This window comes from Mastigoproctus giganteus, chromosome 4, assembly GCF_048544385.1.
Source record: "Mastigoproctus giganteus isolate SK-2022 chromosome 4, ASM4854438v1, whole genome shotgun sequence".
Lineage (NCBI taxonomy): Eukaryota > Metazoa > Arthropoda > Arachnida > Uropygi > Thelyphonidae > Mastigoproctus > Mastigoproctus giganteus.
The window spans coordinates 4443465-4469296 of record NC_143578.1 but is presented as its reverse complement, the minus strand read 5'-3'; the positions used below and the strand labels follow the sequence as shown (position 1 = coordinate 4469296).

General features: G+C 34.7%; 1 protein-coding gene across 3 annotated transcripts in view; it reads right to left on the bottom strand.

The window, feature by feature from the left end:
* LOC150086348 (cytohesin-1-like) overlaps positions 1 to 25832 on the bottom strand; it is a 274992-nt gene that overhangs the window by 62859 nt on the left and 186301 nt on the right. For all 3 annotated transcript variants that reach the window (XM_090371321.1, XM_090371320.1, XM_090371322.1), the window contains exons 4-7: positions 24687 to 24753; positions 16840 to 16958; positions 8213 to 8293; positions 2089 to 2201 (exon numbers count right to left, since the gene is read on the bottom strand). In XM_090371321.1, the coding sequence (XP_090227447.1) occupies positions 2089 to 2201; positions 8213 to 8293; positions 16840 to 16958; positions 24687 to 24753 (380 nt within the window). The remainder of the gene's footprint in view (positions 1 to 2088; positions 2202 to 8212; positions 8294 to 16839; positions 16959 to 24686; positions 24754 to 25832) is intronic.

Below are 25832 nucleotides of genomic sequence, written 5' to 3'. Positions count from 1 at the left end.
ATTTTTCTTCCAACTCATGTATTAATGATCTTGGAAAAACACCTCCCACCATTCCCAACACGCTCCATTCAATGCCTCCTCTGGTCTTCCGTCAAAAGGATGTCAGAAGGATTTTGGCGAATCTTGATGCTAAGAAAGCTCCAGATCCCAATGGCATTTCTCCACTTGTTCTCAAAACTTGTGCTCTTGAACTTACTCCTGTTCTTTGTCGCCTTTTTTCACTTTCCTATTCCAAAGGTGTTTTTCCTTCTGCTTGGAAATTTGCTCATATCCAGCCAGGATATTCCTAAAAAGAGTGACAAATCCCTCTTCTGTTCAAATTCTGTTCCCATTGCAATTATTTCTACTCTCTCTAAAGTAATGGAGAAATCAATTAACCGCTAACACTTAAACTACTTAGAACCCTTCAGTCTGATCAACGATCGGCAGTATGGATTCTGTCAGTGTCGATCCACTGGTGGTATTCTGGCTTATATTACCCATTTATGGACTAATTCAATGGAAAAGTTCAGTGAAACACAAGCAGTTGCTCTTGACATCTCAAAGGCTTTTGATCGTGTTTGGCATAAAGGTCTTCTTAACAAGCTTCCATCTTATGGTTTGCCAACTGTTTTTTGTAATTGGTTATCCAGTTTTTTCTCTGATCGCTCACTGAGGGTGATTGTAGATGGCTCTCTGTCTTCTAACTTCTCCACTAATGCTGGTGTTCCCCAATTCTTTTCCGCTTGTATATTAATGACCTTCTTCCATTGACTGGAAATCCTATCCATAGTTTTCCCGATGATAGCACATTGCAAACCACTTTCCATTTTGAGAAACCTTGCCCTGCTCAATCAACTTCAACTTCTTGAAAATCTGCTACCAATTCCTTAAATGCTGATCTCCAGGTAATTCTCAAGTGGGGCAAAGACAACTTAGTTGATTTCAATCCTAAAACTCAGCCTTGTCTTATATCTCACAAAAAGGATTCTTCTGCTCCTATGCTTATCTTTGGTGACACTCCGATTTCTAGGCAAAATGATATATCTCTTTTGGGGATTACCCTGACTTCTAATCTCTCTTGGCACAAGCACATTACAAATATTGCTTCCTCTGCATCTAAAAAACTTGGTTTTCTCTTTCGCTCTCAGCATTACTTTTCTTCCAAACAGCTGTTCGAACTGTACAAATCGCAAATCCGCCCTACTATGGAATATTGTTCCCACATCTGGGGTGGCACCCCCAAAATCTCTCTCAGGCTTCTTGATTCCGTTCAGAAGAGGGCAATTAGGTTAATTAATCATCTCTAACAGAGTCTCTACACTTGCTGTCTCATAGACGTACTGTTTCTGCTGCATGCCTCTTCTACAGATATTTCCATGGGCACTGTTCTTCTGAATTCGCTTCTATAATTCCCACTCTCTCTTTCAAAACAGTCCGAACATGTGGCCACCAGCCGACATCCATTTACTGTCCAACTTCAAACTCACTGAACCAACTTTTCATCTTCCTCGTTTATTCATTCAACTGCCATTTTCTGGAACAACTTTCCTTCATACGTATTTCCTGAAAATTACAGTCTACAGAAGTTCAAATCCAATGTCAACAAATATCTTCTTTCATCTTCTCAACCTCCAACCCAAGCACAGTACTAAGTACTATAGGTTCTAATACCTCTCGTGTTTGGGGTTTACATAAAAAAAAAAAAAAGCTTGTTTCACAACTTGTATGAGCACACCTGTGTGCTCATACAACAAGCTGCGAAAAGCACAAAATTTCACTTCAAAAACTACTCTAGTAAAACACTGAGTATAGTTCAGGAAGGTAGAGAAAGTTTTGATCATTAACCTTTAACTAAATAATTATGGAAGTGATACAAGTTACAGGCTTTTTGGATGTTTGCTATGTAATTGCACAGTTCACAGAATGAAACAAATTTTTCCAGAGAAATTTCTTTATTTGGAACTGGATCATCACTTTTTTGATATGGGAAAGTTTGAGTTTTACTGGGAAAGTTTTACTTTATTTTTGCAATGCAAGAAAAGCCTGCTTCCTTGTATTACTCAGTGAATCTAATATCAATACAATGCAGAAATTATTAAACTGTACCTGTATTACTAAACACTCCTGTATTTAACTGGCAGTACCGCTGGGCAAATTTTTCCATCATCCTATCAATTTTTTGTGCTTCACCTGGTAATCTAAAACTCCACAGAAATTGCCTATAAAGAAAAATACTTATGAAGGCTCATTAAAGAATACACTGGAAAGTACTTATTTTCTGGACAATAAGATGCACTTTTTTCCCTGAAAAATGTCGCCTCAAATTCCCCCACATCTTATGGTCCAAAGGTATACTATGTGCAAACAGCAATGCATATATCTCTAGCTACAACTAGAGGAGGTGTAGTCCAAACACTGAAGTGGTCTTTTAGTGTTTTACCAGTTCAGATCACACAATGGATGCATAATGGTTGCTGAATTAAACAGAGGTCATTGTAATTCCAGGAGGCCTTAACCAACTGGGCATCTCAATTTATAAATCCTTTAAAGCATTATATGCATGAGGAGCAGACCAAATGGATGGATCGATGCACTAGATTGCAATTTGAACGTGAGTGAATGGGTAAAAAAAAAAAAGTCATGGAAATTAGTGGAATAGACAGTTACCAAGGGAAGGAGAGAGGGAGAGAGAGAAAAAAAATCTTTATTTCACCAAAAGGAATACATATATAGTACATCAAAATAATGAGGCAAGGGATTCACATCAAGTGATTACTAATGAGTTAGTACAGTAAACCCTCGCTAATCCAGTTGCAGTTAGCGCAAGGCTATTCTTTAAACCACACCTTGCTATATTCAATTTATATTTTCCATACAGAATGAGTACAAAACCAGATAAGAAAATGGTGAGTCAGTACTGTGTCACCTCTAGTGTTGTTAAAAAAATGTTCTGCATTCCATCCGTCTCCTGAGAATGGTCTGTTAAATATTCTACAGGAGAACCATAGTTTTGGTACTGACCTAAATTCTGTTCATTTCAAACTATGGACACAATAAGAATATTCTAAATCAGACACTGTCTTTCTCCAAATGCCACAATAAACATTATCTGACTTGTCCCTCTATGGGCAACCTTGAAATTAACCATAGCACAAATTCCTTACTTTTTTGCAAAACTACAAATGTCATCTATCTACTTAACTGTAAAATTTGCATTGCAATAGTAATTATGTAGGATAAACATCAAATTCCAGATCTGTGTAAAACAACACATACCTGGAACTACTATACTTTCACCACCACAATTTCAGTAATGCTATCATAAAAATCTTAGTTGTCATTGAAAATAGCCTCACACGTGAATACTATGAAAACATTTATACATGTGTATTCACAAATATCTGTATCCACATGGATTAAATAAATTCTTCAATAAGATTTTGTTTAGTAACAGCACTTTTAACACCAAACACTGTATAAATTATTTAGCCCTAGTCATATTATGCAGGCTCCAAAACGTAGACACTCACGTGGCAACTCTTTGTTGCCATGCATTACTTGAAAACTCCAGGTATTGTTCCCTTTCTTATTATACTTTCGGTTTCGGTTTGTCTCTAGACCTGTTTTGACTTACATTTTTTTTCACCTGCTTCTCCCTGCAGTACAAGCATTTGGTATTCATCTCCTTTTTATACTAACTCTTACAAAGCCAGGGCCCTTACTAAAAGTTGGGGATTTACAATCCCAGCTAGCTCAGTATGTGTTTTACTAACTTTTTACCTTTCTATTTCTACTTTTTTTCCCGTTCATAGCTATTAGTACAATACAAGGGTAATATGAACGTTCCAACTATCCTCATTATATTGCTATTTGTGTCTTTATTTAACTACGCCTTTATCGGTTCTCCATCCTCAATTTAATACCTCTCCCTATACCATGTGCTTGTTACTATCTATTTTAATTCTTCTAATCTCCACAAAATTCCAACACTAAAATATTTTCCCATACTTACAAACCCTTTTCCCACTCTGAAAACACTTAATTATTTTTTAGCCTTATCCTTATTTTTACCTTAATAATTTTTATATCACACCTTGTCCATACTGTAAAATAATGTTTTTTTTTTTTTTTTTTTTTTTTGACTTTATTTCACATTTCTTCTACTGTTATGGACAAGTACAGAAATGCAGTTCCTGATACACGGTCAGGTGTAGTCCCCTGATGAAATACCTGACCATGTATCAATATTTACTTCTGCTGACATCAGACTTTGCATTTTTGTCATCCCTGTATTTGACACACAACTAAATTTGCCCATCCATATCTGATGACAGCTCTACCACCTTTTATTTTATTTTGTTTAATCATTTGGTATTAATATTTTTACTTTACAGTTCCTTCAGCTCCAAATTGGCTTTGTAATTCAGCCCATATTTTCTTAATTCATGATAACTTTTAAGATATTAACATTCTTTCGCCTTTTTCGAATCTACATTACTTTTTTTTCCTACTATCCTTACCTTTCTAGTCCTTGGCACTTTGTGTAATTTTCACCTCCATCGATGCAAACTTTATCAGACTAACCTATTCTTACATGCTTATATACTTTTGAATCCTTTATTGCTGCTTTGTGCATTTGTCATACCTTGCTTATGAATTTTTTATTTTTCCATCAACTGTAACTTTGACTTTAAATTACATTTAATATATATATATATCTTTTTTTTTTTATTACAAAAGGTCACCACAATAGGATACAGCTTGGAATCACCTTGATTACTACTATCTGCACCAATCCAAAATGGCTCATTTTTCAGACATTGTCTTCTTTCCCTATCAGTGCAATTTCACTAATCACACCTGTTCTTTTTGCTCTTCCACAAACATTTTTTTTTTTTTTTTTTTTTCATTATTGGGAAACATATTTCTGAATAACGTGCCTCAATGATCACAACAACTGAAAGGAAGATTATGTTCTATGGCAAAATATGCAAATAAACATTCACCACATGAGCCATCATCATCATCATTATGAAATGCTACATCTATTTTGTATGTCTTTCTATGCACTACACTACACACTGTCCTTATAGGTAAATGTGTTATTTTTTTAGATTTTACTATATGTGGAAAATCTTGCATACTTCTACTTTGTATTTCTTTGGAATCTTAATAAAAGGCACTGTTAATTAGCTTCGCACCACAGAAGAATGATGAAATGGTCTCACATTATAGACAAGAATAATTTACCTCTTTTTCTATTTTCCAGTGTGGACTAGCATACATGATAGCTAGTTCATTAACAAAAAAAAGTTAATATAGTTTTTTTTTTTTTTTTTTGCAAAAAAATAGTAAAAGTCCTTGAGACTTGTCAAATATATTCTCTCAGGTATGACAAGCTAGGGCTTGCTACGTAGGTGTCTAAACTGATATTTAGGTGACACTTGAGTCATATGGACCAAGTTTTGGCGAAGTCTGGTCATTCTGTGACAATCAAATCCTCTGCTTGCACCTTCACAATGGTAAAGACTGTTAGTAACCCTGGGCATCAATCCTAGTGCATAAGTACTGAAAACACTACACCTGGTATAATGCCTCCTGTGGTCTTCCATCAAAAGGACGTCAGAAGAATTCTGAACAATCTTGATGCCACGAAAGCTGCAGGTCCTGATGGTATTTCTTCCTTGTTCCTAAACTTACTCCTGTTCTGTGTTGCTTTTTTACACTTTTTTTTTTTATTCTACTGGTGTTCTTCCTTTTTCCTTCAAAACTGCTCACATCCTTTCCTATTAATTACCATACCTTTGCCCTTATCTTTACCCTTTCTAAAGTAGAGAAATCCATTAACCACCAAACTGTAAACTATCTGAAAACTTTCAATCTGATCAATGATCACTAATATGGGTTCCCACCAGTGTAGATCCATAGTGAGATATTTATGTTACCATCTCTGGACAAATTCAATGGAAAAGTTTGGTGCTCGGTCTTGGCCTTTGATTATGTTTGGCATAAAGGTCTTCTAAATAAGCTTCTATCTAATGGTTTTCCAATTGTTTTTTGTAATTGGGTATCCAGTTTTCTCTCTGACCGCTCACTGTGAGATGGTATTGGCTCTCTGTCCTTTAACTTCTCCACTAATGCTGATGTTCCCAAGGTTCACTTTTTTTACCACTCATTTCCTCTTTTATATTATTAAATTTTTTCACCGACTGTAAATCTCATCTATAGTTTTTCTGATGATAGCACACTGCATTCCACATTCCAGAAACCATGTCTCCTAACTTCTCCATTAATGCTGGTATTCCCCAAATTTCAGTTATTTTGCCAACTCTTTTCCTTTTATTTATTAAAGACCTTCTTCCACTGACTGGACATTCTATCTATAGTTTTGCTGATGAGAGCACATTACACTTCATCTTCCAGTCTGAGAAACCTTGCCCTGCACAAATAGCTTCAACGTCTTGAATATCCACTATCAATTCCTTAAATGCCAATCTCCAGGTAAACTCCAATGGAGCAAAGATAATTTAGTCAATTTCAATCCTTCTAAAATTCAGTTCTGTTTTATGTCTTGAAAAAAAAGTTTACTATTCCTATGCTTATTTTCAATGCTACTCAGATTTCTAGACAAAATCACATATCTCAATATCAGGGATTACCAATTTCTTCTGGGGTAAGCACACAACAAATATTGCTTCCTATGCATCTAAAAGAACTGGGTTTCCTTCTTTGCTCCCTCCCTGAGCATTACTTTCTTCTAAACAGCTATTCACTTTGTATAAATCTAAAATCCACCCTACCATGGAATACTGTTCCCACATCTAGGGTGGTGCCCCCAAAACTCCTCTTAAGCTTCTAGGTTCCTAGACTACATTCAAGAGGGTAGTTAGGTTATTTAATGACTCATCCCTTAAAGCCTTTTGTAACAGAATCTACTTTTGGAGATAATGGGTAGGGTTTTTTTTTTGTTTGGCTAATGCTATATATGTATAAGCTTGCTTTCTTGCATCATATGCCACTACTAATGCTAAATCTTCTCCACTCTGTCTCAGAGATGTTCTTTTTCTGCCTTTTCTATAGATATTTCCAGGCACTGTTCTGAATTGGCTTCTATAATTCCTTGCTCTCTCTCTTCCAAACCAGTCTGAACATATGCCACAGCTAATCAACATCCATTTACTGTCCAACTTCAAACTCACAGAACTAACTTTTTTTTTCTACATGTGCAACAGCCAGTGAACATCCATTTATTGTCCAACTTCAAACTCACAGAACTAACTTTTTTTTTTCTTCCCTATTTATTGCTTCAACTTCCCTTTTCTGAAACAGTCCCTTCACATGAATTTCCTGAAAATTAAAATCTACAGAAATTCAAGTTCTAATGTCAATAAGTATCTTCTTTCACCTTCACAGCCTTCAACCCATGCAAGGTACTAAGTACTATAATACCTTTTGCATTTGGGATTTTCATAAAAAAGCCCTCTCTGCTATACACTAAATTATGATGGTGAAACAGAAAAGTGATGTAAAACGTAAAAAAAGAATCTCTATAAAGTCTAGATAGTTGGCAGCTATGCATTTTTAAACTTTTTTTTTTTTTTTAAGGTTAATGACACTTTTGGTTTAAGCCAATTAAATTAATACCTGAAGCTTACTACAATTTTTGAATGTAAAATAGGTTATGTTATTATGTAAAAATGTGCAATGTAATGCAAAGGTCTAAATCTTACAAGTGTAATTTTATTGCCTTATGAATATTCTATTTAACTGGCTCATTAAAAATCAAAGCCTGTAAAGTCAGTCACATTAGTTTAGAAGAAATATCACTTCAACATTCTGAAAAACATGAATGTCAGGTGGCACTTGTCTATTAGATAAACAGTTAGTAGCACTGCAATTAACTGTTTAATTAAATGATGCTTCAATATTAAATCTTCAATCAAGGAATTGATTGAAGATTTAATGATGCTGATGAATACAACATGATCCATGGAAGCTGATGAATACAACATGATCCAATTTTTTTTTGGGCAATTTTATATTTGCATTTCTCTAGAATTTATACCAGACAATATGTAAGAGAGGAACATTATTATTATTATACCACAAAACAAAGTGATATATTCTCCAATATAGGGAATGAATATGTTTAGAAAGATGTGTAAAAAGTTTCCATGTAAATATAAACATCTATTTAACTTAACACTTAAGGCTAAATCTCGAGTCTCACCTTAGTGCTTGCACTAGAATGAGGTCAGTAAAATCATGAAGTTCCACAAAAGCATCCAGTACATTCATATTATAATCATTCCTATTTGAAAGAAATATAAACAAACAAATAAATACACCACATGAATAACAAATTCCTCTTTATCAAGTTACTGTTAACAGAAGAAGTAAATGTTTATATTAGGTAATGAGATAGCAAACAAGAGACAAATATTAGTTGATATACTTTGTAGTATATCAACTAATATATTCTCCAGTACATGAATAAATATTTGTGTATATCAAATACAAGTCCATAAATGTATATAAAAGTCAATTAACTATATAGCATCGGTGTAAATACACCATAGTTAACCCATATATTTGAACTACGTATGTAGCGTAGAGGGCATCATTTTAATTGTATCTCATAATGTGGTTGCCTTCACAACGAGATAGCTACTATTGCATTACTTCAAATAAATAACGCTTCTCTAGTAGAGAAGACTACTGTTATTTATTTTCAGCGGTACCACCACCCAGACGATCGTTTCAAAGCTGTGTGGCTTCATCATCAGTGGGCGGGCAGATACCCAGGTAATACAACAAGCCATCACAGTTGTGAAGTTATATCCACATTATGAGAGATGCCAAAAGGGTGTGGTGGTAATGTACCACCACAAACAGAATTTGATGATGAAAAAATAAATTAAATAAATAATGTTTTATTTACTTATTTGTTTTTTTGATTAACAAGTATTCTTATGAAATAATTTCATGATTACCATTATAATGTCTGTTCAAAAAAAAGATCTGGACAGCTAAGATATAGTGACAATAAGCATATTCACATGATGGGTAACTTAATCCATATTTATATCAGTCAAGTATTTTATGAATAGTGACATATGTTGAAATGACATAAATAAGACATTTTTTACATATGCACATTTACAGTATAAAGTCAAGGTGCATTCTCATAGTAAAATTTTTACACTCACCTACTTATTGAAATTTCACTTAATTACTTATTAAAAATAAAAATTAAACAAAGTAATATAAAAACATGAAAGCAATAAAACTACATATCTATCAAATACTGAATTTGGGAATATGATTAATTCAATATGTAAACATACTGACTTAATCATATTCTCAAATTCAGTATTTGACAGATTTGTAATAATCATATTCCCTCACACACATTTATATACTAAATTAGTCATATTCTCAAATTATTCATGTTTCAAGAAACTAAGGGGTAGAGGTCTGAACACATTTTACTTTTTCTTCTCTTGGTATGGATTACTGAATCCTCAACTGAACTTGAGGCTCTGCTCCATTTTTGAATCATCTTAAATGAGAATGGCATGCATTTCATGAACAAACTAAAGACTTTGGGCATCCTTTTTGTAGTGAACCATTTTACTTGCAGTATTATCTCTTTTTCCTCTTTTTCTTGCACTATTATCTTTTGTTGCTCCAATTCAATCAGATCCTTGCTAACAGCTCTGCATCTTACAATTCTAGCTTCTTCACCAAATTACTTAGGTCCACTATGTTGAAGCCAATTCAGTAACTGAATTTCAGAGACACTGGCTGAACTCCTAGACACCATCACTCCAGCCATATATTCCAATACACACCATTTATCATTGCTGGAATAACATTCATTCATAATGCAACAATGTTGTTTATGGACTTCTTAATACTGTATCCCCATCAGAATTCCAAACTAATGAATGGTCCTTGCCATCTATCACTGGCGGTCAATTGTAACAATCCACCAGACACAATAAGTTCTGAATGTTTATATCACCCCTTGGTTCATTGATTGCAACGAAGAGGTTGTATTTGTTAGAATGAATGAAAATGAACTGCATGTTATCCATGTCTTTAATATTAAAAGAAAGGGGCAAGGCACATTGTACAAAATAAGCAAGGCCCTGTTGTTAACGTTTGTTCTTTACAAAACTTCTTGACAAAGTGAAAGAAGTTCTTAAATTTAGAATTTACAAATTTTAAATTAAAAATGATTTAACTCAGATTAACATACAGACTTCCCATTATGTCCTTTAGAGGTATTGCACTTAGCCCAATATTTTCCAACTCTCAGAAATACTTCTTGAACTTGTTGAAAACCGAGCTGTCTATATTTCTTTTTATTTGTTTGTACATCTTCAAACTGATATCCTTTCAGATTTTGTTTTTAGTCTAGGAAACAAAAAAAAAAAAATATATATATATCTGATAAACACCCTGTGTTTATCAGATATATATGACTTTTTTTATCATATCACATTCATATCACGTTCAGATCAGTTATCAGATTCATATCACGTTTATCACATTCATATTCAAATATATCTGATAAACACAGGGATTTCTGAACTTGAACAATTCTAATTGGCCAAAACAATACAAGTAGAAATGAAATGTGAGGACACATTACGATGGTGAGGCAACCAGTCTTTGGACTTCCATTTTTTTCAGTACAGGTAGTTCCCAACTTCACGAGTTAATTCATTTCTAGTGCATGCTCGTAAAGCGGGAATTTCCCATAGACAATGTTAAAAATGGGGGTGATGTTCTCAACAATGAAATTAGTTAGCTAATTAATGTTTAAACAATGATTGATTTATCCAAAGAAAGGAAAATTTAGCCTGTAAAATCAAGCAAATTATAATAAAAAAGAAATTATTTATGATTTACAAATGTTAAAAAATGTTTATTCTTTATCATCATCGACTAAGCAATGATCACTGGCTGCACAATATTAGTCATATGGGACTTGGCATTGTCTTAGCATTAGTAGAGGCATATGATGCAAGAAAGCAAGCTTATGCAGCATCAGCCAAAAAAAAAAAAAAAAAACCCTTCCACTTCACCTCTGCATTCATTCAAAATACCTGTCCAGCTGAGCCTTAAATTTATTTAGGCTATCAATTTCCACAACAAGGGATGGAGGTCTGTTCCACCAACCAACTACCCGCTGGCTAAAGGCAAATTTCCGCACATCTATCCTACATCTGTCTTTCCTCAATTTGAATTTATGCCCTCTCAGGTGATTATTCTGAGCAAGAGGAAGAATCCCATCAGCATGGAGCATGCTCAAACCATTCAAGGCTTTGTACACCTCTACCAGATCACCTCGCTGGTGCCTAGTCTCCAGACACTGTAATTTTCAAAACTTAAGCCTTTCTTCGTAAGAGCAACCCTTCATTCCATTCACTAACCTTGCTGCCCTTCTCTGTACTCGTTCCAGCCTTCTTAAAATGAGGCCTCCAGACATGTATACAGTACTCAAGGTGTGGCCTGACCATTGCCTTATACAAGGGAATAATCACCTCCTTATCCCTGCTAGAAAAATTCCTGTATATCATTGATAAGACACCATGAGCTACTCTTGCAGCCCGTCTGCACTGCTCAGAGAACTTCATATCTGCCTGCAAAATTACCCCCAGGTCCTTCTCATTCTCTACCACTGTCAGTGTAGTACCACAGAGTTGATACGTTGCTCTGGGGTTGCTGTTTCCCATGTGTAGTACTTTACATTTGTCAATGTTAAACTTCATTTGCCACCTCTCAGCCCATCTGCTCAACCTTTCCAGATCCTGTTGCAGCAGCATAGCGTCAGTAGCGTCCTTAACAACTCTGCGAAAATTTTGTATCGTCTGCAAACTTGGACATTAAGCTTGATATACCATCATCAATATTATTTATAAATACAGAAAACAACAATGGACGCAACACTGAACCCCCGAGGGACTCCACTAATAACATTAGTCCACGATTCGCAGTGTCCATTAATTACCACTCTCTGTCTTCTGCCACTCAACCATTCCTTTATCCATAGCAACAATTTGCCACCAATGCCACACTGCTCCAATTTGTGCAGCAGTCTTCCATGTGCAACAGTATCAAAAGCCTTTCTAAGATCCAAATATATAATATCAAAGTTATTCCCTGCATCCAATTCTTTTGTGACTACATCACAGTATCCAATCAAATTGGTAAGGCAAGACCTTCCCTTAACAAAACCATGCTGTGTCTGAGCAATAACTGAATTCTTGTCAAGATGATCCTGCAGTGCTTCTTTAACCAGTGCTTCCATTAATTTTCCTGGAACAGAAGTTAAACTCACAGGTCTATAATTACTTGTGTCAGCCTTTGTCCTCCTTTGTGAATTGGGTTTACATTTGCACATCTCCAGTCTGTGGGCGCCTCCCCTGATTCCAAGGACGCTCTCATAATTATGGCTAACCGATTGCTTACTTCCTTTGCTGCTTCCTTTAATATAACTGGATAGATCCCATCCACCCCAGGTGCCTTTCTTGTGTTTATCTTCAACAATTTCTCCTCCACTTTACTCTCAATTATTACAAGGTCATCTAGCTCACTGCCAGTGTTTACTTCATCTATGGCATTCCCCTTCCAGAATAACTCCTCATGTGTGAATGTAGATGCAAAATATTGATTTAGTTTGTTAGCTACCTGAGCAGGATCATCAACAGTTGAACCATCGATATCAAGTGGACCAATAAGAATCATCCCCTTCCTTCTAGAGTTTACATAAGTAAAGAACTCCTTGCTGTTTTTCTTTGCACCCCTTGCCAAAGATTTCTCGTAATCTGCCTTTGCCTGCCAAACCTCCTTTGTAACTTGGTTACAGATCAACTTATATCTATCATAGGCTTCTGTGTCACTTGTTAATTTGTATGTATCCCATGCGTTTTTCTTCTCTGCCATATGTTTCATTAGTTCATCTGACATCCACTTAGGCCTAAACCTTGAACAATATTTCTTAGTTGGTATGTAAAGGCTAGTAGCTTCCAAGATAAGTTCTTTTAATTTCTTCCCATTTTGAATTTGCTGTTGGTAACATCATCAGTTGGTCCCATTGTATAGAATTTAAATATTGTCTCAGTCCATCGTAGTCACCTTTACGAAAGCAATAACCCTTCCCTTTATCCCTGATGGTAGTTACCTCTTTGAGTAAATCCCACTTCAGCACACTGTGATCACTGCCACTTAGTGGTTCATTTACCTGCAGATTCTTAATGCATGAAGAATCACTACTGATAATGAAATCAAGAGTATTACTTCCGATACATGCTGATGTAGAAAACAATCATCCAATAAATCCACAAAAGCCTCGCTAGTGTGTGAGTGACCAGCCCCCAAATTCCAGTCAATATCTGGGAAATTAAAATCCCCCATTATAAGACTCTCTGATTTACTGGCCCACTATTTCCCCGTAGAGTTTCTTATTATACTCATCAGAGTCATTAGGCCTATAGCACACTCCTACTCTCAATTTTGATCTCCCAATGCTTATGTCACACCAAACTGACTCGACACTGCACTGCCCAGCAATGTCGACTGGCTTCACTTCCTTGGATTTTATGTATTTCTTAACTAATAGCATAACCCCCTCCTCCTTTCCTATCCTGTCTATTCTTTCTGTAGACATTGTACTCCCCAAATTCCAGTTCTGCATTCTTTATATGTGTGGCACCATGTCTCTGAAATCCCCACAATATCTGCCTTTGATGTTTTGAGCAATACCTCAAATTCATCAAATTTATTTACTAAACTCCTAGCATTGGTGTACACGCAAGTATACATGCACCTGTTCTTTTTCTTAGCTACCCTAACACAACCTATGTGTTTATTTGTACCCCAATGATTTCCAGCAGTCTCTGAAATATCCTGCATCTTATTTTCCAGGCTGCGGCTCATTCCAATAGAAGCAGTGCAAGAATCCCTTTCACCTCTGCCAGTGGCTACTGTTAATCTATTAGTCCTTGTATCCCCCAATCTAGCAGTTTTCCGACCCACCTAACACTGCCTCGATAGCATCAGCAAACTTTCTTGCACCCTTTCTATTTAAGTGTATCCCATCCCTGTAGAAACAGTCTCTCCTGTTAACAAGTACAGACCAGGCTGAAAAAAATTCTACCCCTTGAGCCTTGCACAATCTTTCCAGGGCCGAATTGATCGACAAGGCTCTCATCATATACTCCCTCCTATCGTGTCTGGGCAGAATTGCAGACACTTTCAAATTCAACCCTAATTCACGACTTTTTTTCAACAGTGACCTGTACTTGTTAACTAATTCCGCTGGTCTCCTACTCTTAATATCATAAATAATATCATTACCTACTCTTAATATCATCTTACCTAGAAAGGCTTCAGTTCTGCAAATTGCAGTGTCTCAAGGCTAGGCACCCATGGGGAGATCTGATTGAGGTGTTTAAAGCCTTGAATGGATTGAGTTAGCTGAATGTTAATGGTATTCTTACATTTGCTGTGAGTACACAAATAGGTGGTCATAAATTCAAGTTGAGGAAGAATGGTTGCAGGATAGATGTGCTGTTGTTTGTTTTGGTTTTTTTTAGGAGCATTAGCAACTAAGGCCATATTGCTCCAGGATATGCGGTGGTCATTCCTTAACCTTTCCGCATCCTCCGTATTTGGTGGTGACGGGCTCGAACCCCGGTCTAATCAAGAAGCGTGTGCTACGCACTGCTGCTCCTTCCCACCTGGCTACGGAGGCGCCAGCAGGATAGATGTGCGATAGTTTGTCTTCAGTCAGTGGGTGGTTGATTGTTGGAACAGGCTTACATCTGTCGTAGTGGAAGTGGATAGGGTGAATAAATTCAAGGGAGAACTAGGCAAATTCGTAGAGGGTTATGGATGGGTGAACAGTTATTTTTATTATTTTTATTTTTTTTTTTGGCTGATGCTATGTAAGCTTGCTTTCTTGCATCACTTGCCATTACTACTACCACTCCACTAATAACATTATTCCATGAAGAGCAGTGTCCATTAATAACAACTCTGTCTTCTCTCACTCTACTATCCCTTTATCCAAAACTTTTAATTACACCCACTGCTTCAATTTGTACAGCAGTGTATTATGTGTAACAGTACAAAAGCCTTCCTGAAATCCAAGTATCTGATATCAAAATTTTTTACATCCAGTTCATTTGTTACTGCATCATCATATCCAATCACATGGACAGACAAGACCACTCCTTAACAAATACATGCTGTGGATACAGTATAATTGTATTCCTGTCTAGATGGTCCTGCAATAATTTGTGTCACCTGACACATCTGTAAAACAATGCTGCTGCTACTGCATAAATATTTCTATAGCAATGCAATACATTGCTTTATTTGCATAACTGATTTAAAGCTGTTTGCACTAAGTTTTGTGCTGGAGTGGCAGTGAAAGTAAATGCAAGAAAGAAAAACAACAGTGAAATAAAAAGAGTATACAAAGGTGGCACAAAAGAAGAGCTGAAACACAGGTATATAACCTGTGTTCCATTTCTCTATTTGTTTCATATAGAATAAATAAATGTCATCAGGCTTAGAATATTGCCCATGGTTTTTCAAAACACAGTACTTTTCAGGAATATATATCCCCCATGGTTGGTGAGGGATTGCTGATCCACTATTCAGTTTAATTTAGATAAATGGCAAGAAATAACTTAAATGGAACATTTCCTGATATAAAGACAATTTTTTTTTTTTTTTTTTTTCAGCAACAAATAAAAGGGGACTTTGAATAAAATTTTTATTATGGGGCGGGGGGAGTTTTGTTTTTTTTTCCTCGTTAGGTATTCTGAGGTTTTCATTTTACAAAACATGAAAACAAATAACTAACATGTACTTCTGTAGACACTACACAACACAATACAATACAATACAATACAAACTGACCTCACTATATGGTTGTGGAATAAACAAATAAATAACAAAAAATAATAAAAGGTAAGAAGTTAGTTGGCCAACAAGACCATCAGGATATAAAGGCAGTGAAATTAAGGATGAACAGAGGTTGCAACTACGGTTTTAGCAAGGATTCATTATCAGGCTGCCATTTAATACAAGGGAATGTTTTCTCTGCCTGGACTTGCAACATATCAAACTTCAGATTTATTAATGATTCATTTGTAATAATTAGTGAAGATTCTGAATAGATAGAAAATGAGAATTCCTGAAGCAAGCACCAGTTTAATTGTAAAATAAACTTCATTTTTATGTTGAATTACCTTAAAATGCCTAATAAAAAAATTAGTAAAATAAAGATTTTAGTAGATGAGAGTTAAATGGAATGAAAAATAAAGGATTTCACTCCTAAGGGAGTGGTTCAGTGATGCAACCAGAGTAAGTGTTTAATGTGACCATTTATAAAATACCAGTTATTAATGATATAAAAGTTCATTTGTGTTTAAAAAAAAAAAAAATAAACAAATAAGTATTATCATTATTAAAATTGTGAAAAGGCTTCTAGTTGATTTATAATAAACTAGGTACAGTGATGCTTTATAAGCTTTTAATATGAAACTTCTTTACATTTATAATTATTAACAACTATTGCTTTTGGTTTTTATTTTATCTTTCAACATTAGGAATACCATTCATATATCACATACTTCAGGAGGAATACCATCCATATATTGGGTATGAACAGTTTCTTGAGAAGAAGCTGTTCATACCTGATAAAAGTTAAGCAAAAGTGATTAATCCCATCAAACTCTATATAACATTGAATAAAAAATGGAAGTTCAAATAAGGTTTAAAGCTCTTCCTTTTAAATTTGGCATGCAAGTAAATACACCGAAAGCATCTTACCTCTCCCCCAAATAATCTCCAATTGCAGTCTTGTTCAGTCCTTCTCCCTTGTACAAAAACTGTGCTATATCTTCAGGAGTATTCATTAATAAACCATGTTCAATAAGATATTCAATACCCTACAAAAGAAAATAAATTAATAAACATTATTAGTATTAATATTAGTAGTGGCAAATGATAACAATGAAGCAAATTTAAATAAAATTACAAAAAAAAAAACCACCCCTTCCTTCATCACCTGTCCATTCCTCTAATAATTTCTTAATAATTTGTCTAATTCTTCCTTAAATTTATTCAAACTACCAACTTTTACAATACCAGATGGAAGTTTGTTCCAACAATCTATCCTCTGGCTGAAAGCAAATTTCGGAACATGATCATCCTCTGCCCCCTCATCTATATAGTTTGAGGAGGAGAAAGAATGCTATCAGTATTGTTGGGCTTACTCAATCTATTCAAAGTTGTAAAACCTCAATCAGATCTCCTCACAGGTGCACATGGGTCTCCAGATACTGCAATTTGTAGAACTGAAGCCTTACTTGGTAAGAGCACTCAACTATTGCTTCTATTATAGTATTCCCTCACTAATCTCATTGCTCTTCTTTGCACCTGTTCCAACAGATCCAGATTTCTTCCTAAAATGAGACTTCCAGACCAGTATGCAATACTCAAGATATAGCTTAACCATAATCTTATGCAGCAGAATAATTAACTCCTTACATTACTGTATATCATGGGAAAAACCCCATGGGAAGTCTGTCAATGATATACAGTAATGTAACTGTACTACAGTTCTTTTACAGAGAATTGATTTTACTAACTAAATTCTTTTTATAATGTAATCCATTACCTCAATTATAGAAATCATATACTCATTGCTTTATGTTTTGACTGCTTAATCATTATCAATCAAAACATAAATTTATGTTTTGATGGATAATGATTAATGCATTTTATTTATGTATTATTTACTAAATTGAACTTATCTAACTAAAATCAAATATACTTTATTAAACAAGTAAAAAAGCAAAGTTAATTAGTATGAAAACTGACTGCAGTTTGCAAAATGTGCTGAAAATCATGAGGATTCCACAAGTACCCAATGATTAATTTAAAAGCTCCAGTGATTAAGATAACTTGTGATTAAGATGTTGTAGGAACAAGGAAGATATACAATATATATAAAATTGCTTAGGTATGCTGCCCAAATTTCCCAACTGCTAATTGTTGCCAGCACCTGTTCACCTTGCATGACCACTATACCGGGCATTCTTTAATTTTTGTACTAACGCTTTTTGACTGAAGAAAGGCAACTTATGCCTGAAAGCTATCGATGTATGTTTATTTTAACTGTCTTCAATTTTAATAAGTGTAAAAATGGCTGAACAGCATGTAAGAACTTCGAGAAAATGTAGAAGAAATGCTAATGAAACATTAGAGGAGAGATCTAATAGACTGAAATGAGACTGCGACTAGGAAGACTGACAGAAAACATTGAAGAAAGAGAAGCAAGATTGGAGCAAGAAAGAGAAACAAGAATGGAAATGGGTGAAACGTCGTAGGACTAATCAAATAGAAGTAACCGATGCAAATAATCAACAAGCTGTAATTAATGTGGAAGAGCATGACATAAGAAATGTATGTTACAATGTGAGTATTGCAATGCAAGACATTGGAGACATGAGTTAAACATATCGAATAAATACACCAAATGCTGTCATGATGGAAAGAGACCCACTGTCTGAGACACCTACTCTATTACGAGAGCTGCTTACAGGGTATACGTGAAGCAAATAACTACAGAGAACATATAAGAGAGTACAACTCAGCAATGCCATTTGCATCAATGGGTACAGAGATTAAATCACTGCCTGGAAATAGTCCATACATTTTAGAATACACGGCCAGATTTATCATTTGGTCTCACTGCTATATCCAAACAAGGCAAATAAGCCAGGATATGGACAACTTTATATTTGCGATTCTGCTGAAGCAAAACAAAACGGCTTGAAAAAACAATCAAACCAAGTGTATGGTAGAAGTAATGTAACAATTGGACAAGATGCTGCGACAAGTTCACCCATCTGCTGAGTCATATAAACAAATGCATCAAATAACCCAGGCCAAACCAACAATGAATGTGTGCATGGCATTTATAGAAGACCCGGACTTTAGATAAGAGATGATATTACGCACCTACAACTAAAACGGAGATTGCTGCAATATTTCTTGGAGAAGATGGAGAACCACCTGCAAATAGAGACATATGCATATATCCCACAGGTGATTGCTGTAGAATTATATCACCGCTAAACAAGAATGGTTAAGACTGAAGGATCTAGATCAAATTATTTATGGCATAATCAGAAAGATGGCGTATGTTATTCCGAGTACAACTAATATATATATATATATATATATATATCCAATATTTTAAATGAAATAAACATAAGCCAGTAGTATGGCAAAAACTGTAGAGCGAAAATTAACATAAAAATAACCCAAATAAACAATCAAACGTAAAGAAAGAATAGATATAAATAGTAGCCCAGAAACCCTAGTATAATTTCGATCTTTAAATCCAATTAACAAAAACTATACAAAATTTAGAATAATGCCAATTAGTTATTAATTTAGCGGTACCCCCCCCGAGAGGTACCAGTTCCGAAAAACGTGAAATATCACCCAAAGAGGGTTAAAGGAACTACCAAACGATAACAAAATCAAAATAAACTAAAATAAAATAGAATAGACTGACCATCATGCCCCCATATCGACAGAGGACCACGAGGCCAATAATGGTCATGGAATCGCTGCATTTCAATCGTCATACAAAACATCGCAAAGGCGGAAATATCGAAGAACCAAACCACCCTTCCATTCTCCGATAGATCAACCAATGCAGAGGATTTGCATGGCGGTGGTCCTTATGCAGCGAAAATAAAATATAGAACAGACAGCACTCTATAGCAGAGCCACACCACTGACATACTGTAAGCTGAATCAGCTTATATTGAAGAAAAAAGGAAAATAGATGGCGGCACAGGCGTTGCTAAATTAGCATATCGACCCATTACTATTGAATTATATTAAATGTTGACGAAAGTTAAATTATAATAAAAAATTAAAATAATTAAGCATTCATTAGAGGTAGCAACTTGCAATTCCTCCATATGAAGCCGTAATATATACTATCATTAAATGTTATTAAATAAAGTTAAATTATAATGAAATGAATAAATAATTAAGCATTCATTAGAGGCAGCGACATGCAATTCCTCCATATGAAGCTGAAATACATCCAATATTTTAAATTAAATAAACATAAGCCAGTAGTATGGCAAAAACTGTAGAGCGAAAATTAACATAAAAATAACCCAAATAAACAATCAAACTGAATCAAACAATCAAATAAACAATCAAACAAATAAATTGGTTCTTCGATATTTCCGCCTTTGCGATGTTTTGTATGACGATTGAAATGCAGCGATTCCATGACCATTATTGGCCTCGTGGTCCTCTGTCGATATGGGGCATGATGGTCAGTCTATTCTATTTTATTTTAGTTTATTTTGATTTTGTTATCGTTTGGTAGTTCCTTTAACCCTCTTTGGGTGATATTTCACGTTTTTCGGAACTGGTACCTCTCGGGGGGGGGGGGGGGGGGTACCGCTAAATTAATAACTAATTGGCATTATTCTAAATTTTGTATAGTTTTTGTTAATTGGATTTAAAGATCGAAATTATACTAGGGTTTCTGGGCTACTATTTATATCTATTCTTTCTTTACGTTTGATTGTTTATTTGGGTTATTTTTATGTTAATTTTCGCTCTACAGTTTTTGCCATACTACTGGCTTATGTTTATTTAATTTAAAATATTGGATGTATTTCAGCTTCATATGGAGGAATTGCATGTCGCTGCCTCTAATGAATGCTTAATTATTTATTCATTTCATTATAATTTAACTTTATTTAATAACATTTAATGATAGTATATATATATATATATATATATATATATATATATATATATATATATAGAATATTATTAGAAAAGTAAATCAATCCAATAATAAGAATAGCCAATTTGAATAGCCAATTAAATTTCATTTAATTGGTTATTCAAAATTTAATTAATTTTGTATTTAGACCTTCTAAATACAAAGAGAATAATTTTATTCTCTTCCTCCCAGTTGGTTTGATCGTTACGTATAATTTCACAATTTTCTCTCTTCTGTCTTGCCATGCTGCTGGCATTTTTATTTATTTTTTTACTTTTTTAATCATTATTCTCACTTAAGTTTATATCTCAAGCGTCATGTAGAGGAAAATGCTTTTTGCCGCAACTCTGATGTATGCTTTACCCCTTTTTTATGTAAGATTCAGTTTTCAATTATTTCAAACATTATTCAAATATAAGTACAGTTGGTCGTCGACTTACGACCGACTTCTGTTCTGACTGACCGGTCGTAAGTCGATCTGGTCATATGTCAGCCATATATTTATTAACAGTATTTTTTAACCTTTCTAATCTTTTTATCATATTTATAATTTATTTTTATAATCTTTTAAATTTTTATCATCTTTTATTTTTAATTTTAAATACAGTAATGTTTTTATCTTTTACTTAGCGATACTGTACATACAGTATAGATAGATAGCCTAGGTTTCTACGCCTAGGCTATCTCTCTCTCTCTCTCTCTCTCTTTTTTTTTTTTTTTTATCCTCACCTTTTCCCATTATTATATGGGGTCAGCGTTTTTTTTATTGCTTTGGCATGCAATTTTTACGGCCGGATGCCCTTCCTGATGCCAACCCTCACCCTTTATGCGGGCTGGGAATATGCAGTGGTTATTCCCTGACCTGCCGCATCCTCCGTATTTGGTGGGTACGGGCTTGAACCCTGGTCTAACCAAGAAGCGTGTGCTATGTACTACTGCTCCTGCCCACCTGGGTTTGGAGGCAGCGGGGCGCCTCCATAGCCAGGTGGGAAGGAGCAGCAGTGCGTAGCACACACTTCTTGATTAGACAGGGGTTCGAGCCCATCACCACCAAATACGGAGGATGCAGAAAAGCCAGGGAATGACCACCACATATTCTTGGAGCAATATGGCCTTGTCGCTAATGCTCCTAAAAACCAATAAACAAACAAACAAAACGGAGGCAGCCTCCTAGGCCATCTCTCTCTATGAGGTTAAATTCAAACATTCTCTACATTTTAACTGGTTTATTATTCATACTGTTTATAAAAAAAAAAAAAAAAAAACTACAATCTATAATTATATTGTACATAATGTGAAAAATAATACTGTGCATAATGTACTGTAAACACTAAAATTAATGTAAAAATTAATACAAATGAAATTTACAAAATCAATTTTTAATCTTTGCTTTTGCTGGGTTGTGCATCATCAGGGTCATGTTCTTGGCAACCCAAGATTTTTATTTATAGAGACATTATGCAAAGCAAATCTTTTTTTTTAAAACGCTTAAACCACCCAGTACTAGCCTGAAAATCTTCAGCGTAATCATCTCCAGCACGTGATTTTAAACTCTGAAAAACAAACTTCTAGCCTTTGCTTGCACTGTGTGAAGGCTCATGGGTGTATTTTTTTTTGTATTAAATCTTCCATCCACATAAACAACAATTTCTTGGATGGGTTCCTGTCATTGTTTGGTTAAAATTGTAGACATAATAGGTGCAGAACCTTTCACAGCTTCCCGAATTCTTTCTTTCTCCTTAAGTATCGTCGATACCATGGAATGTGATAACTTCAAGTCACGTGCTTTCGTATTCACTTTCTTTCCACCTTCACACTGCTGGATAATTTTCATTTTACACTCTGAATCAATAGTTTTCCTTGACTTCTTAGCTGGCGTATATGTAGATGAAGGCATTTTCCTTTTACTAAACATTTTATGCGTATTTCAGTAGAATTTTAATTAATACACCATACGCAACAGATGCTTAAAAGCGACTGGGTATACGTGAGAGAGAGCGACTGAGTGTATGTGCCTGGTGCTGTCCTCAGGCCTCCCGTCATCGATGTGCCTCCTCACCTGGGTTACGGGTGTCCTCAGTAGTGACTTCCTGATTTATTATTAATTTATTCATTATATATATATATCTTTTGTGGTCGTAAGTGCGGCCGGTTGTAAGTCGACGACCAAGTGTATATATATTTATTTTTAAAAATTAGGAACTCTGATTTTATAAGAGTTTCAAACATATGTCTAATTGACAGAAAGGATATGGAATAATAAGCAAGATGAACTGTATTATTCTCCTAGTCTTTAAAATGGAAAAGCTGCAATTTCTATAGACTAACTTCAAAAGCAAGATCAAGATTCTCGCCACCAATAAACTCCACTAATACTACTCAATCAAATAAACAGCTATTTCAAGCAACATAAAAGAAACAATCATCTTAATCAGCAATTTTTTAAAGCAAAAAAAAAAAAAAAAAAAACATGATTGTACATAGTTTTTCAGAACTCACAACATGCATTTTCTCTCTGATCACTCACTGAGGGTGATGGTAGATGGCTCTCTGTCTTCTAACTTCTCCACTAATGCTGATGTTCCCCAAGGTTCAGTTATTTCCCACACTCTTTTCCTCTTGTATATTAATGACCTTCTTCCATTTACTGGAAATCCTATCCATAGTTTTCCCGATGATAGCACATCGCATTCCACTTTTCAGTTCGAGAAAACTTGCCCTGCTCAATCAGCTTCAACTTCTCGAATATCCGTTACCAATTCCTTAAATGCCAATCTCCAGATAATTCTCCAGTGGGGCAAAGACAACTTAGTTGATTTCAATCCTTCTAAAACTTAGTCTTGTCTTATATCTCACAAAAAGGATTCTTCTACTCCTATGCTCATCTTTGGTGACACTCCAATTTCTAGGCAAGTTGATATATCTCTTTTGGGGATTACCCTGACTTCTAATCTCTCTTGGCACAAGCACATTACAAATATTGCTTCCTCTGCATCTAAAAAACTTGGTTTTCTTTTTCTCTCTCGGCGTTACTTTTCTTCCAAACAGCTGTTCACTCTGTATAAATCGCAAATCCGCCCTGCCATGGAATATTGTTCTCACATCTGGGGTGGTGCCCCCAAAACCTCTCTCAGTCTTTTTGATTCCATTCAGAAGAGGGCAATTAGGTTAATTAATGATTCATCTCTAAAAGAGTCTCTCCACTTGCTTTCTCATAGACGTACTGTTTCTGCTGCATGTCTCTTCTACAGATATTTCCATGGGCACTGTTCTTCCGAATTGGCTTCAATAATTGCCACTCTCTCTCTTTCAAAACAGTCCAAACACATGCCGCCACCAGCCAATGTCCATTTACTTTCCAACTTCAAACTCACAGAACCAACTTTTCATCTTCCTCGTTTATTCATTCTGGAACAACCTTCCTTCATACATATTTCCTGAAATTACAGTCTACAGAAGTTCAAGTTCAGTCTAATGTCAACAAATATCTTTTTCCATCTTCTCAATCTCCAACCCAAGCATGGTACTTAGGTTGGAGGATGGAAGTACTATATGTTCTAATACCTCCCATATTTGGAGTTTTCATAAAAAAAAAAAAAAAAAAAAAAGCAAATTTGGCAGATACACACAACACACTAATAATTTAACAACAGCAACAAGCAATGTAAAATTGATTCTTGCTTGCTCTTCAATTGGGACATGTAGCAGCATAAAAAAAACAAGATGTGAAGATTAATGGTAGGAGTAATTTTTGTGTATTTTTTGATTAAAAACACACAAAAATTACCTTTTGTACATATCATAATGCCTTAAAAAATATTCTACCAGTAAACTTGATACTCACCTTCTTTGGATCCATATTGAACTTTTTTTTCCCTATTGATAACTGTTTTGTTTTTGTATTTGATTTGCTAAAAATAAAAAGTTAAAGGCTGAATTAGAATGAAAAAAAAAAAAAAAAAAAAAAAATTTTTTTTTTCATTCTTTATTACTAATTATTATTTTCCAATAATCAGTGACAAACAAACATAATATTTTATATTAGTTCACCATTTCATACAAGGTTTGTTCAAAAAGTATCTTGACAATGCTAGTCATTCAAGGTTGAGACATATCACACATTATTTTCACACATTAAGTGGTTTTATGTCACACTGTTGATATCAGCCAGTAATGACACCTTTCAAATCTTGTCTTATTTCAAAATGGCAGAGTGCATTGAACAATGTGTGTGTGTGCGTGCACATGTGAGTGTGTGTATGTGATGTGTTAAATTTTGCTTTAAAATTGGAAAACTGCCTTTCTAGAAGTGCGAGAAAACGCTAAGTGTGTCACCTCAGAAGGACACTATTTTGAAGGGGGGTTAATTAAGTCACCCACCCAATGTGTATGCATATTGTCACTATACTGTAACAGTCTGGATATTTTGGAAACAGACCTTGTATGTTCTGGCCATCAAATCCTGTATAGCAAGGACTCACAGACCACACTAATGTCCATGTAGTGCAACAAAATGCTTAATGTAATAAATATGCAATATGTTTAATATACATACATTAAAAATGAACATAGATATATTCAGCATATTGCCCTTTCAGGAATTCACCATATTCTGATTTAAAAAAAACTCATGAATAGTCTGATTTATACATTTTTACTTTGAAAGTTCATAAACATATCAATAATTTATACTAGAATAGATCACAAAACTAATTTAATATCTTGATAAAAGAAAATTATAGGGAAACTTTATCCCTTAACTATAATTTTAATATTTAAATAACGATTCAATTTAAGTATCTGATTACACATACAATAGATCCTCCATGTATTTGAGGGCTCTGTTCTCCATAAACATTGCTCACTCAAAATTCATGCAAATTTCTATAGAAGTTCTTTTATAAGTTCTAATATTAATATTAATTACATATGGTAATATGAATAGTGAATGAGAAAAACAAGAGTTTGATATCAGTATTAGGTATTAGTA